This window comes from Lepus europaeus, chromosome 11, assembly GCF_033115175.1.
Source record: "Lepus europaeus isolate LE1 chromosome 11, mLepTim1.pri, whole genome shotgun sequence".
Lineage (NCBI taxonomy): Eukaryota > Metazoa > Chordata > Mammalia > Lagomorpha > Leporidae > Lepus > Lepus europaeus.
The window spans coordinates 112926285-112940205 of record NC_084837.1 but is presented as its reverse complement, the minus strand read 5'-3'; the positions used below and the strand labels follow the sequence as shown (position 1 = coordinate 112940205).

General features: G+C 50.6%; 1 protein-coding gene across 2 annotated transcripts in view; it reads right to left on the bottom strand.

Annotated features, from left to right (window-relative positions):
* The window catches only part of PTPN9 (protein tyrosine phosphatase non-receptor type 9), an 88140-nt gene that overhangs the window by 27519 nt on the left and 46700 nt on the right, over nt 1-13921 (bottom strand). For both annotated transcript variants that reach the window (XM_062206424.1, XM_062206423.1), the window contains exons 6-7: nt 2150-2260; nt 55-383 (exon numbers count right to left, since the gene is read on the bottom strand). In XM_062206424.1, the coding sequence (XP_062062408.1) occupies nt 55-383; nt 2150-2260 (440 nt within the window). The remainder of the gene's footprint in view (nt 1-54; nt 384-2149; nt 2261-13921) is intronic.

The window sequence follows — 13921 nt, the reverse complement described above, 5'->3', positions numbered from 1 at the left end:
ACCCCCGGGAGCACGCTGGCGACGACGCTGCCGGCCCAAAGCCTCAGCACTCACATGGAACAGTGGAAAGTGCCGACAGGGTTCTCCCGGCGGATGTCTTCGTACTCCTCGTAGATGCCCTGCTTCTGCCTGGCGTTGACATAGTCTACCAGTTCCTGGATGGTCATGGCATGAGGACCTGGAACGTGCACCGAGTCCCAGTCTAAGGCGGGAGGGAGGGAGAACAGGATGATCTCGTCGAAGGGATCTGGGTGGCCGTTCACCTGGGGCAGGAACTGGAAATTCCAAGTGGCGAGGTCAATTTTGACGTGCCCACCCAGGTTTTCCGGAAGGCACTCCCTGGGTAGGTGCTGGGTGACTTCAGATGTCTTTAGTATTTGTATCTGGAAGGCCAAAAAGAACATATGAGTCTGTGGGGAGGGGGGCGTGCATGGGAGCCATACAAATAGAAAAGATAAAGAATGACCACACTCATAGCTCGGGGAACGGGCTGCCGCTTGCCTGAAACACTAGCATACTTGTAAAGGAAGGAGGCTGCCTTTCGGTGCCTGGGCCTGGAGTCCTAGCATCTCCCAGACTAAAGCTTGAATCCCCAGAACGTGTACCAAGCCTTCTTTCTGGACGCTAAGAATGCATGGGCAATGGTGTACTTTGCCAACCTTACACAAAGGCAGGTGGTTACCGTCTGCAAACTTGGGTTTGAATCTCGGCTCAGCATGGGTGCTCTCCGAGGTGGGTCTCTGCAGACGCAGACAAGACCAACCACCCAGAAGGGAAGCCCAGGAGAAACTCTAAGAAGTAAGCATAATTCTTTGTGTTCAAATATATAGACGGGTTGACCTACTTTTTATGTATACTTTCTTTTTCGCTTATTTTGACATTGACACATAAAATGGTGCGTGTTGATGTGCGTCATGGGGAATGGAATGAGCTGAGCTGTTTCTCGCCGGCATCGCGGCAGAATGGGAATGCTGTTGCTCCTCCCGGACCTGGTGCCTCTGCTGGTGCCTTTCGGGGAACCACCCCTTGCCCCTCTGCCCCTTCGCGGACCAGCTCGTAGCTCGCCTCGGGTATGAAGCCGTGCTGACTGCCCGAGGCATGGGGCGGTGCTTCTGGGTCTCAGAGCCCATGGGGGTCCTTCCACGTGGACGCCTCACGTCACGGGCAAGGCTGCCTCTTCCTGTTCCCCAGGGCCCACTGCCTGGACCGTAAAAACTGCTTAATTCGTCCTGAGTTTATGTGTGCATCTCCCGGATAATTAATTCCTGTAATTCGAGTGCAAGAACTTGCCCAAGGAATTTTGGGAAATTCTCTCGCATCTCCGAGCCAAAGCCTTCACTCCCTCTCCAGGCCACACTGCCTCCGCTACAAAGGTCTGTGTTAGTATTCATTTAACTTTGTAATCCTTGCCACAAAAATCTCTGATAGGAATATTTCAAAAAGATCTTTGTCTTCCCCTATTGTGTCAACGTTTCATACGCCCCTTCTTTGAGGGGCTGCCATTATCTGTCAGCCCTGAGGCACTCAGGAGGCTGTAAGAAAGTTAAGGTAATTTTGGACAACACTTTTGAAAATGAGAAGCAACAAGCTGTTTTAAGGGGAAAATGCCAGGAGTAAAAGCAGGACGAGACACAGGGACACGGGGACTCTCCTCTGTCACTGTGGCGTTTCCAGTGGAACGAACTCAAAGCCCAGTTCAACTAGCACAGTTATACTGCAACGGGGCAAGGCCTGTGCAGCACCAGGCTAACAGCCATCCCCCGGCACTTCAGGACAGTCCTCCAGCGCTTCCTGAGAGCCGGAAGCCCAGGCCCCAGCTCAGGGAGCTGTGGGGCAGTGAGCAAGGGACGCTCCAGAGCGAGGAAGGAACATGGCAGACAGCCAGGAGGAGTTTGGAAGGCAGAAGGGGCCGTGTCTGCCCGGCGTGGGGAGAAGGGGCCGGCCTGGCCGGCCTGCCCAGCGTGCCTGCCTGCTCCACCTGCCCCACCTGCCCTGCTGGCCCCGCCCACCCGCCTGCCCCGCCTGCCCCACCTGCCCCGCCCACCCGCCTGCCCCACCTGCTCCGCTGGCCCCGCCCACCCGCCTGCTCCACCTGCCCTGCTGGCCCCGCCCACCCGCCTGCCCCACCTGCCCCGCCAGCTGGCCTTACCCGCTCCCGGACTTTGTCCTTCAGGAGAAGGCTGACCACGGAGTAGGGCACCCGGAACCACATGGGCGCCCCCACGATCAGCACCTTCTTCAGGCGGGCAGGAAACGCTCCCTGGGGAGAGAACGGGAGAGACGGGCCTGTGGGATGTGGGACTTCCAGCCGTGCATTGCGGTTCCCTGCTCTGGTCCCCATTCTACCCAGCAGGAGGAGGCGACAGGCTAATTCTGGTTTCTCCGCAGCAGTGAAGAGAAAATTCGTTGAAAGAAATAAGGAAACTGGAAGCTGGTGGACTCGTTAAATTAACTGAGTTCATGTTGGCCATAAGCTTTATGGCCAGAAACCTACTCTGGCTTTTCTTATCAGCAATTACCCTACAGATGTTAACACATCAGCACACGTACATGAATGCTTAGAAAAGTTCTGCTTATTAAAACTTAAAGGAGGGGCTGGCGCTGTGGCGCAGCGGGTTAACGCCCCAGCCTGCAGTGCGGGCATCCCATATGGATGCCGGTTCAGCTGCTCCACTTCCAATCCAGCTCCCTGTCATGGCCTGGGAAAGCAGTAGAAGATGGCCCAAGTTCTTGGGCCCCTGCACCCACGTGGGAGACTCAGAAGAAGCTCCTGGCTCCTGGCTTCGGATCAGCTCAGCTCCGGCCGTTACAGCCAATTGGGGAGTGAACCAGTAGATGGAAGACCTCTCTCTCTTTTTCTGCCTCTCCTCTTTCTGTGTAACTCTGACTTGCAAATAAATACATAAATCTTTAAAAAAAATACTTAAAGGAAAAATTAGAAATATTAATACATGAAACAGTAAAGAAACATTTCTCTTTCATAATCTTTTGTGAGACCCTAAAATAATGTTAACAAGGGTAGAAGAAATTGGGCAGGTTTAAAATGGAGTTGCTTGTGAGCTAACTGCATACTGTTCTGCTTTTGTGCAAAATAGCTGGGCTTGCAAAATGCTTTTATGAGATAATCGAACTTTGGTTGAACCTGTAGCATGTGATAATTAGTTTAGGAGCTATGTTAAGTTTTTGGGAACCATAAAAGCAGAAGTTGACCGAAAATGTACCCAACCTATGTCCTGATGACCCCGTATTTGTGCTTGCTCAAGTATTTTGTTCCTTTACCCTGTAAAAACCCTTTACCTTGTGATTTTTTGTAATGCTGTGGAGATATGCTAATGTTGTGGTTTTAAGCCTTAAATACTCTGGGCAATTGATGGTCGGGGTCGTTCTCTCTGCACTGCTTTGTAGTGTTACTGAGACGGCCCATCTGCGCAGATGTAATAAACTTCCTCATGCTCTTTGCATCGATTGGAGTGGAATTCGTGCATCTGGGGTCGTTCGGATCGTGAGACACCTTTCGGGGTCTTACACTTTCATTTAGGCCGATCTCTTAGCACCATTTATCTATCTCACCCATCTCTTCATCTAGGTGGGTGTTTATTCAATCAATAACAGGATGAGGTGGGCAAACATGCCCATGAGGTCTGAGGAAAGGAGGCTCCGCACTCTGCACAAGGCACGAAGGTCAGAGCCCATCCGCTCCTCACCACGCTGCTGTCCAACACCACAGCCCTTCTCTGGGCAAGGTTCCCTGCAATACTGGCATTCAAAATGGAAACCCATGTCCAGGAATCACAGAGATGAAACTGGGGAAAAACATTTTCTACCCTGTTGTCTTTACCCCCACCCTCGCTCGCTCTCTCTCCTTTTTAAAGATTTATTTAGTTACTTATTTACCTGAAACACAGAGTGACAGAGAGACAGAGATCTTCCCTTCACCGGTTCACTCCTCAGGTGGCCCCAACAGCCAGGGCTGGGCCAGGCTGAAGCCAGGAGCCCGCAGCTCCATTCAGGTCTGCCACATGAGTGGCAGGGGCCCAAGGACTGGGTTATCATTGGCAGACCTCCCAGGCACGTTCCTAGGGAGCTGGGTCAGAAGTAGAGCAGCCAGGACTCAAGGTGGCACTCTGCACGGGACGCAGGCACTCTAAGTGGTGGCTAAACCTGCTGTACCACAACGCCGGTCCCAACCCATTCTTTTTGCCACTTTCAAACGCCTGATTTCTCAGCCAACATGCAGCTTAGTTCTCCCCAGCTACTTTTCAGTTCTACGCTTTGAGGAATCCACCAACACTCCCAAGAGAACGTGCGGCTCCCAGAAAAAAAGGCATGGTCACCAAAGTCTGAGAATACGCTGACGATGCAGCCACTCGTTCCAAGGTCTGACCGCTCGAGGCCCCCATAACTGCCACATCCCAAACCGGTCTGGGGGGGCTGGCGCTGCGGCACAGCAGGGTTAAGCTGTGCCTTCGATCCCAGCACCCCATGTGAGTGCTGGCACAAGTCCTGGCTGCTCCACTTCCAACCAGCTCCCTGAGAACGCCTGGGAAAGCAGTGGAAGACGGCCTAAGGGCTTGAGCCCTGCTACCCACATGAGAGACACATGAGAGACACAGCGGAATTCCAGGCTCCTGGCTTTGGCATGGCCCAGTCCAGCCACTGCAGCCCTTTGGAGTGTTACCCAGAGGGTGGGAGATCTTTCTCTTCCTATAACTCTGCCTTCATCCTTTCAGATGAATACATAAACCTTAAAAAAAAAAAAAAAAAAAGGTCTGCAGAAATACCTATATCCCCACCCACACCACCAGCCAGGTGAAGTTATAATGGCCTCTTGCTCAGAGAAGCAGTACAACCCAGGCCTGGTCCATCTGAATTACTGATAAGCTCCCTTCAATTACAGCTGTGGACTAGCAATCAGAGGCCTCTTTAGGAAGACGGCTGGCGCTGCATATCTGTAAAACACAGATTGCCTCAGATCAACCCCATTTCTGACATTCTATCCTAAAGAAATAACAAAACACAAAGATAATAAAAAGAATATTTATTTCTTCAAAGATCTTATTTTAAAGTCAGAGATTCAGAGAGAGGGAGAGACAGAGACAGGGATCTTCCATTAGCTAATTCACTTCCCCGCAATGACCAAGGCTAGGTCAGGCCAAAGCCAGGAGCTAGGAGTTTATTCCGGGTCTCCCATGTGGGTGGCGGGGACCCAAACCCTTAGGCCATGTTCCACTGCTTTCCCAGGCCATCAGAAGGGACCTGGATGACAAGTGGAGCAGCCAGGACACTAACCAGCACCGACATGGGATGCTGGTGTCATAGGCAGTGGCCTTATCTGCTCTACTATCTGGCCCCTGCACATTTTTTTTTAAGTTTTACTTATTTTTTGATATTTATTTGAAAGGCAGAGATACACAGATATAAAGAAAGAGATCTTCCATCCACTATGGTGTTCACTCCCCAAATGCCCACAGTAGCCAGACTGAACCAAGCCAGGCCAAAGCCAGGAGCCAATTCCATCTGGGTCTCCCACGTGACTGGCAGGGACCTCCAAGTACTGCAGCCACTCACTGCTGCCTTCTAGGGTGTACATTAGCAGGAAGCTGAAATGGGGCACGGGAGCAGGACTTGAACCCAGGTACTGCAGCACACTATGCAGGTGTCTCAACCAACTTCCCAACTGTGCCAAATGGCCACTCCGACATTTATTTTTGATAATTAAAAATAACACTTTAAAACTGGAAAAAATATGTGTATGTCCAAAATGAGTAGTGGCTAACAAAATGATGTATCTTACAACAGACTATTATATAACCTTTACAATGAACATTTCAAAGAATTTTTATAAATTAGAAATGTTCACATATAATTTTTTTAAAGATTTTTATTTTTTTTTGAAAGGCAGAGTTAGAGAGGCAGAAGCAGAGAGAGAGAAAGAGGCCTTCCATCCACTGGTTCACTCCCCAGATGGCCGTAATGGTCAGAGCTGTGCTGATTTGAAGCCAAGATCCAGGACCTTCTTCCAGGTCTCCCATGCAGGTATAGGGGCCCAAGGAGTTGGGCCATCTTCCACTGCTTTCCCAGACCATAGCAGAGAGCTGGATCAGAAGTAGAGTAGCCAGGACTTGAACTGGCACCCATATGGGATACCAGCACTGCAGGTGGTGGCAGCTTTACCCGCTACACCACAGCGCCAGCCCCCACACAGAATCTCACACTAAGGGCTGGCATTGTGGTACAATGGGTTTAAGCCACCGCTTATCATGCCCACAGGCCACATCAGAGTGCCAGTTCAAGTCCTGGCTGCCCCGCTTCCCGTCGGCTCCCTGCTAATGTGCCTGGAATGAAGGCTCAAGTACTTGAGTCCCTGCCACCCAACTGGAAGACCAAGATGGAGTCCCTGCTCCTGGCTTCAGCCTGGCACAGCGTCGGCTGTCGCAGCCATCTGGGGAACAGAACAGTAAAGGAGAGATCGCGTTCTCTTTTTCCTCTCTGTTACTCTTTCAAATAAATAAATCTTTTTTAAAAAAACCTTACATTCAACAGAGTTAAAACTATAATCTTAATTTTGTTTTTAAAATTTCATGCACAAACACATAATTTCACACAGAAAAAAAAAAAAAAAAAACAGTAAAAATCAAACTCAAAGTCCCACAAGGAAATTTTTCTAGTCTAAGAGTATTTTAAATAAAGATAAATGTGATAAAATTATCGATCCTATAAATAACATCAAAATATGGCAAAAACTTCTGATCATAACAGCACTCCTGCGTTCACACACCAACCACACACCCTAACTTTCTCCTCCTCATCAGACGATGTTCTCAAGGGCTGACAGTTTGTATATATACATGCTCTACGTCAGAGGCACACTTACGCCTTTTATGTAAATATTAAACCCATATTAAAACACTCCTGTTTACAGTAATGTATTGTACTTGTGTCAAAGCATAATATAATGTAAAGCATACATACAGATGCTCTAAAACACACGTTAGTTTTTAACCTAGAAATTCCATAAACATGAAAAATAAATGAAACATAGTTCTAAACCTTTACTGAAAGGTACGACAGCAGACTTTAAACAAGCAAGCAAAACGTTCAGCAGCACAGCCCCCTGGACGGGAGAGGACAGCGGCACAGCCCCCTGGACGGGAGAGGACAGAGAGGACAGCGGCACAGCCCCCTGGACGGGAGAGGACAGAGAGGACAGCGGCACAGCCCCCTGGACAGGAGAGGACAGAGAGGACAGCGGCACAGCCCCCTGGACGGGAGAGGACAGCGGCACAGCCCCCTGGACGGGAGAGGACAGCGGCACAGCCCCCTGGACGGGAGAGGACAGAGAGGACAGCGGCACAGCCCCCTGGACGGGAGAGGACAGAGAGGACAGCGGCACAGCCCCCTGGACAGGAGAGGACAGAGAGGACAGCGGCACAGCCCCCTGGATGGGAGAGGACAGCGGCACAGCCCCCTGGACGGGAGAGGACAGCGGCACAGCCCCCTGGACGGGAGAGGACAGAGAGGACAGCGGCACAGCCCCCTGGACGGGAGAGGACAGAGAGGACAGCAGCACAGCCCCCTGGACGGGAGAGGACAGCGGCACAGCCCCCTGGACGGGAGAGGACAGAGAGGACAGCGGCACAGCCCCCTGGACGGGAGAGGACAGAGAGGACAGCAGCACAGCCCCCTGGACGGGAGAGGACAGCAGCACAGCCCCCTGGACGGGAGAGGACAGCGGCACAGCCCCCTGGACGGGAGAGGACAGAGAGGACAGCGGCACAGCCCCCTGGACGGGAGAGGACAGAGAGGACAGCGGCACAGCCCCCTGGACGGGAGAGGACAGAGAGGACAGCGGCACAGCCCCCTGGACGGGAGAGGACAGAGAGGACAGCAGCACAGCCCCCTGGACGGGAGAGGACAGAGAGGACAGCGGCACAGCCCCCTGGACGGGAGAGGACAGCGGCACAGCCCCCTGGACGGGAGAGGACAGTGGCACAGCCCCCTGGACGGGAGAGGACAGAGAGGACAGCGGCACAGCCCCCTGGACGGGAGAGGACAGAGAGGACAGCGGCACAGCCCCCTGGACGGGAGAGGACAGCGGCACAGCCCCCTGGACCCCTGGACGGGAGAGGACAGCGGCACAGCCCCCTGGACGGCAGAGGACAGCACTTTAGAAAACATCAATCCTCCCTCCACTGATTAGTGAAGCGCAGACATTTTCTTGAATTGCCTTATAATCAAAAAAACTAAATATAAAATAAAGTTCATTTTCAGTATGCATGTTATATGATCCATATAAAAGCACTCTCCTCTCCTCTCCCCTCCCCTCCCCCCTCTCTCTCTCTCTCTCTCTAACTCTGCTTTTCAAATAAATAAATATATCTTTGTTTAAAAACCTGAATATGATGAAAATCACTAATAATAAGCCAGTGTCAAGAATGGCACTGAGTGGGCCACCAAGCCCTGGTGGTTGTGGGCAACTGAGAAGTCACACAGCAGATGGAAGGTCATTCCGTCTCTGTCTCGCTCTGTCTTTCAATAAGAATAAATACATTAAAACAAAAACAGAAAAGACAGCCACGTCCTGTAACCAGTGCTTAGGTTCAAGTCCCAGTCCCTACTGCAGCTGCCCAGTGACTGCCTTCTCGCCGCCCGCCTGAGGGACCCTGAGGTTGAGTCCCCGGCTCCTGGCTCTGGCCTCAGCGCAGCCGCACTAGTTGTGAGCACTTGGGGGGTGAACCTATGGATGGCAGCTCTCTCTTTCTCAGTCAAATAAAATAAATTTCTACTTAAAATTGCGTGAGGAGGAGGATGGCAGGGGATTTCCCAGTGACAGCACTAAGAAGACCATGGTACAGGGCCGGCGCCGTGGTGCACTAGGTTAATCTTCGGCCTGTGGCGCCGGCATCTCATATGGGCGCTGGTTCCGGTCCCGGCTGCTTCTCTTCTGATCCAGCTCTCTGCTGTGGCCTGGGAAAGCAGCAGAAGATGGTCTCCCTGCACCCGCATGGGAGACCCAGAAGAAGCTCCCGGCTCCTGGCTTTGGATCAGCGCAGCTCCAGCTGTTGCAGCCATTTGGGGAGTGAACCAGTGGATAGAAGACCTTTCTCTCTGTCTTTCCCTCTCACCGTCTGTAACTCTGCCTCTCAAACAAATAAATAAAATTAAAAAAATAAAAGAAGACGACGACCATGGTATGGATTCCTAAGCAACAGGAGTTTGGTTGGCTCTGTCACTGTTTCCTTGGATTTTTACAGGAAGACAATGAAACACCTGTAGTATCTCACTATTCTCAGAGGAGGACACGTGAACAGAGTGAGAACACTAGAAAAGAAGATGCAGCTTTGTTAATACCCAAAAACAAGCAGCGTTTTAGAATTTCTTTTTTTATACTAGTGTTCTTTTTTTTTTTTTTTTTTTAAGATTTATTTATTTATTTGAAAGGCAGAATTAGAGAGAGAGAGGGAGAGACAAAGAGAGAGCCAATGGTTCACTCCCAAACGGCCACAGTGACCAGGGCTGGGCCAGGCCAAAGCCAGGAGTCTGGAGCTCTATCCAGGCCTCTCACCTGGGTGCAGGCCCCAGCACCTGGGCCATCTTCTATCGCTTTCCCAAGTGCATCAAGCAGGGAGCCATATGAGAAACAGAGCAGCAGAGACCTGACCCAGGGCCCCTGTGGGTCGCCCATATCACAGGGGACAGCTTAGCCTGCTGGGACGCAACGCTGGCCACTCATTCCAGAATTTCAAATCCAAAAATAGGAGAAAATTCAGTGTATAGTTCTGAAATGGTTCAAGGAAGAAATTAGTCATAGTTGCTGGTGACAACATACTTATTTTTATACTTTTATGGAGCACAATCTGATGACGTATAAACTAGATATAACAATATTCATAATCTGTGGACAAATAATCCTGTCTCAGAGGTATCTTCTTAGTTTAAAAGGTGGGTGGGCATTGTGGCACATAACAGGTTAAGCCACAGCTTGGGACACCCGCATCCCACACGGGGATTCCTGGTTCCAGTCTCAGCTACTCTGTGCTTCTGATCCAGCTTCCTGCTAAATATACCTTGGAAGTAGTGGATGATGGTCCAGTTGCTTAAGTTCCTGCTACCCCCCCACATGGAGATCAGATGGAGCTTCTAGCTCGGGCCCCAGCCCAGTCCTCACAGTTGTAGGCATCTGAGGCGTGGGCCACTGTATGGGAACTATCCCTGTCTGTCTGCCTACCTAATAAAAAATTTAAACATGAAAACTCCCAGCACACTGATGTCTTAACGGAACCAACAATTCCACTTCTGAGTGTGTACACATGGAAGAATCAAAAGCAGGAACTCCAACAGGTATCTACAACAGCCACAGGCAGGGGACAACCCAAGGTCTACCCACAGATCACTGGAGCAGGAGAAGGCGGCACGTACACACAAGGAAGCCCTACCCGGTGTGGAGAACACACTCTTGTACGTGCTACAACACGGCACAGGCACTCACATGAGATCTACAACAGGTAAACTCAGAGACAGAGCGGAGCACAGCTTGCCAGGAGCACGGGGGATGGGGTAGACGATGGAGAGTGGTGACAGTCACACTGTGAAAGCACTCAATTCCGAATGAACTGTAAACTTGAAATGTTTTAAATGGTGAATCTTGTGGTGTAACTTTAGCAAACTGGGGTGAGCGTTTGGCTGCGATGCTATTTGTTAAGCCCACGTTTCAGATCAGAGTGTCTGGGTTCACGTCGCAGCTCTGTTCCCATCTAGCTTCCTGCTAATGCACTGGAAGGCAGAAAGCAATGGCTCCAATGCTTTACCTGGCCCCATAAATAAACCTTAAAAAAAAAACAGCCAGGCCGGCACAGCGGCGCAGCAGGGTGAGCATCTGCCCGCAGCCCTGGAGTCCTATAATCTCTTCCAATCCAGCTCTCTGCTGGGCCTGGGAAAGCAGTAGAAGATGGCCCAAGTCCTCGGGCCCCTGCACCCACGTGGGAGAACGGAGGAAGCTCCTGGCTCCTGGCTTCGGATCAGCACGGTTCTTGCCTTGCAGCCATTTGGGGAGTGAACCAGCGGATGGAAGACCTCTCTGTCTCTCCATCTCTTTCTCTGTAACTCTGTCTCACGTAAATAAATAAATCTTAAAAAAAAAACACCTTATTCTTCCTTTTCTTCCTTTTCATGTATAAAGAGATATACAGTATATGTACGGTGTTAAAATTTCATTAGGCAAACAATGATCACAGGAAAAAAGGCTTATTAGTGAGCCAATAATGAAAGAAAAAATGGTAGAGAAACACTCCCCACAGACACAGGCACACACGCAGCAAAGGCACAGAGGAGGACGCTTGGGGCCGGCGTTGTGGTGTAGCCGGTAAAAACACCACCTGCAACACTGCCAATGCATATGGGTGCCAGTTAGAGTCCCGCTGCTCCACTTCCAATCCAGCGCCCTGCTGATGTGCCTGGGAAAGAAGACGAGGATAGCCCAAGTGCTTGGGACCCTACATCCATGTGCTTTACCGGATGAAACTCCTGGCTCCTGGCTTTGGCCTGGCCCAGCCCTGGCCATTGAGGCCATTTTGGGAGTGAACCAGAAGATGGAGGATTTCTCTCTCCCTATCTCTCCATCTCTCTCTCTCTCTCTCTAATTCTTCCTTTCAAATAAATAAAATAAATCTTAAAAAAAAAAAAAAAAAAAAAGGGAGGGGGAATCTCTTAAAAAAAAAAAAGAATGTTCACACCCTGGGAGGCATCAGCGATGGCTCAAGGACCTGGATCCCTGCCACACACAGGGGAGCCCCAGGCTGAGTTCCTGGCTCCCAGCTTTGGCCTGAGCCAGCCCTGGCTGTTGTAGGCACTGGGGAGTGAACCAGTGGATGGAAGATCTCTCTCTCCTCACTCTTGCTCTCTCAACTCTGCCTTTCAAATAAGTCAAAATAAATAAAAACAGGCCGGTGCCGCAGCTCACTAGGCTAATCCTCCACCTGCAGTGTCGGCACCCCAGGTTCTAGTCTCGGTTGGGGCGCCAGTTCTGTCCAGTTGCTCCTCTTCCAGTCCAGCTCTTTGCTGTGGCCTGGGAGGGCAGTGGAGGATGGCCCAAGTCCTTGGGCCCTGCACTCACATGGGAGACCAGGAGGAAGCACCTGGCTCCTGGCTTCAGATTGGCGCAGCGCGCAGTCATTTGGGGGGTGAACCAACGGAAGGAAGACCTTTCCCTCTGTCTCTCTCACTGTCTAACTGCCTGTCAAAAAAATAAAAATAAATAAATAAATAAAGACGTTTTAAAAAATTGATTTTTTACAAAAAGGAATGCTCATAGAAACACTGTTCATCATAACAAAAATCAGGAAGCAACACAAGGAGCCGTGCACAGTGTGAGTGTGAATCCATCAGCGGGTGAGGCAGACAGAGGGATGAATCGCAGCCGCCCGCCACAACATGAATTCTGGTAACACGACATCAACTGAGGGAAGTCCCAGGAAACAAAGCCTAGCACCACACCCCCTTCACGTCACTGTGCTGCACTGCTCTGACAGCAGACGAGCGCTTCTGGAAACCTAGCTCAACAGCACTCGCCAGTGAGGTCCTGGGCAGAGACCACAGACTCCCACACGGACGTTCTCAGCTGCAGGCTGGGACCTGAGCTCTGGAATCAATCTGTAGTTGTCATGACAAAGGAAGAGGTACAGAGAGGGGGAGGCACAGAAAGATAAATCTTCCATCCTCTGGTTCACTCTCCAAATGGCCTCAATGGCCAGGACTGGGCCAGGCTGAAGCCAGGAGCCAGAAGCTCCATCCAGGTCTCCTGCATGGGTGCAGGGGCTCAGGCACTTGGGCCATCCTCCTCTGCTTTTCCAGGCCATCAGCAGGGAGCTGGATCAGAAGTGGTGCAGCCAGGATTCGAACTGGCGCCCATATGGGAGGCCAGCACCACAGGCTGGGGCTTTTCCCGCTCCCTACAACGCCAGCCCCACGACTGACATTTCAGAAGTACAGGAAACAGAACAATCAAAGTGACTGTGCTTAGTAAAGGTAAAACTTCGTGGCACTGCTTTGCTTTATAAATTTGTACACACAGATCTACATGACCTTGATTCTGAAATCCAAATAGCATCGAAAACTTTGAATTTCTTTTATGGGGTTAGTCCAAAAATTCATTGGGAAACAAATCTAACCAAAAACAACAGAGCCTGTTTATAGTCTTTATTCTTTCCCATTCATTGTTTGATTGCAGCGTGGCATATATATTATTTTATATTATATTATTATTTTATATTATTATTATAATATTACTCTATTTGAGAGGTGGAGGGACACAGAGGAAGCTTCTATCACCGATTCACTCCCCGAATGTCTGCAACAGCCAAGGCTGGAGCCTGATCTCCCATGTGGGTGCAGGAACCCAGTCACGTGAGCCATCCCACTGCCTCCCAGGGTCTGCATGAGCAGGAGGCTGGAGCTGCAAATCAAACCCAGGCTCTCGGATATGGGACACAGGTATCCTAACCACTAGGCTAAACGCCCGTCCCTAAGTTACCTCTCAAAGTTCGATGAGAGGGGAGGGTGTGTGGCACAGACCAAGCTGCTGCTTGCGATGCCGACAGCTCATCGGAGTGCTGATTTAAGTCCCAGCTACAATTTTCTGATCCAGTTTCCTGCTAATGCATCCTGGGAGGCAGCAGACCATGACACAAAAGTACTTGAGTCCCTGCCGCCAATGTGGGAGACCCAGTGGAGTTCCAGACTCCTGGCTTCAACCTGGCACAACTCCAGGGTATTGGGGAATGGACCAGAAGATAGGAAATACGTCTCCTCCCCGCTGTATAATTCTGCCTTTCAAGTAAGTAAAAATAAATACTAAAAAAAAAAAAAAAGTTCAAAAAGTAAAAACAAACAAACAAGAAAACCCCTCTGCACCTAAGAGTCTGGG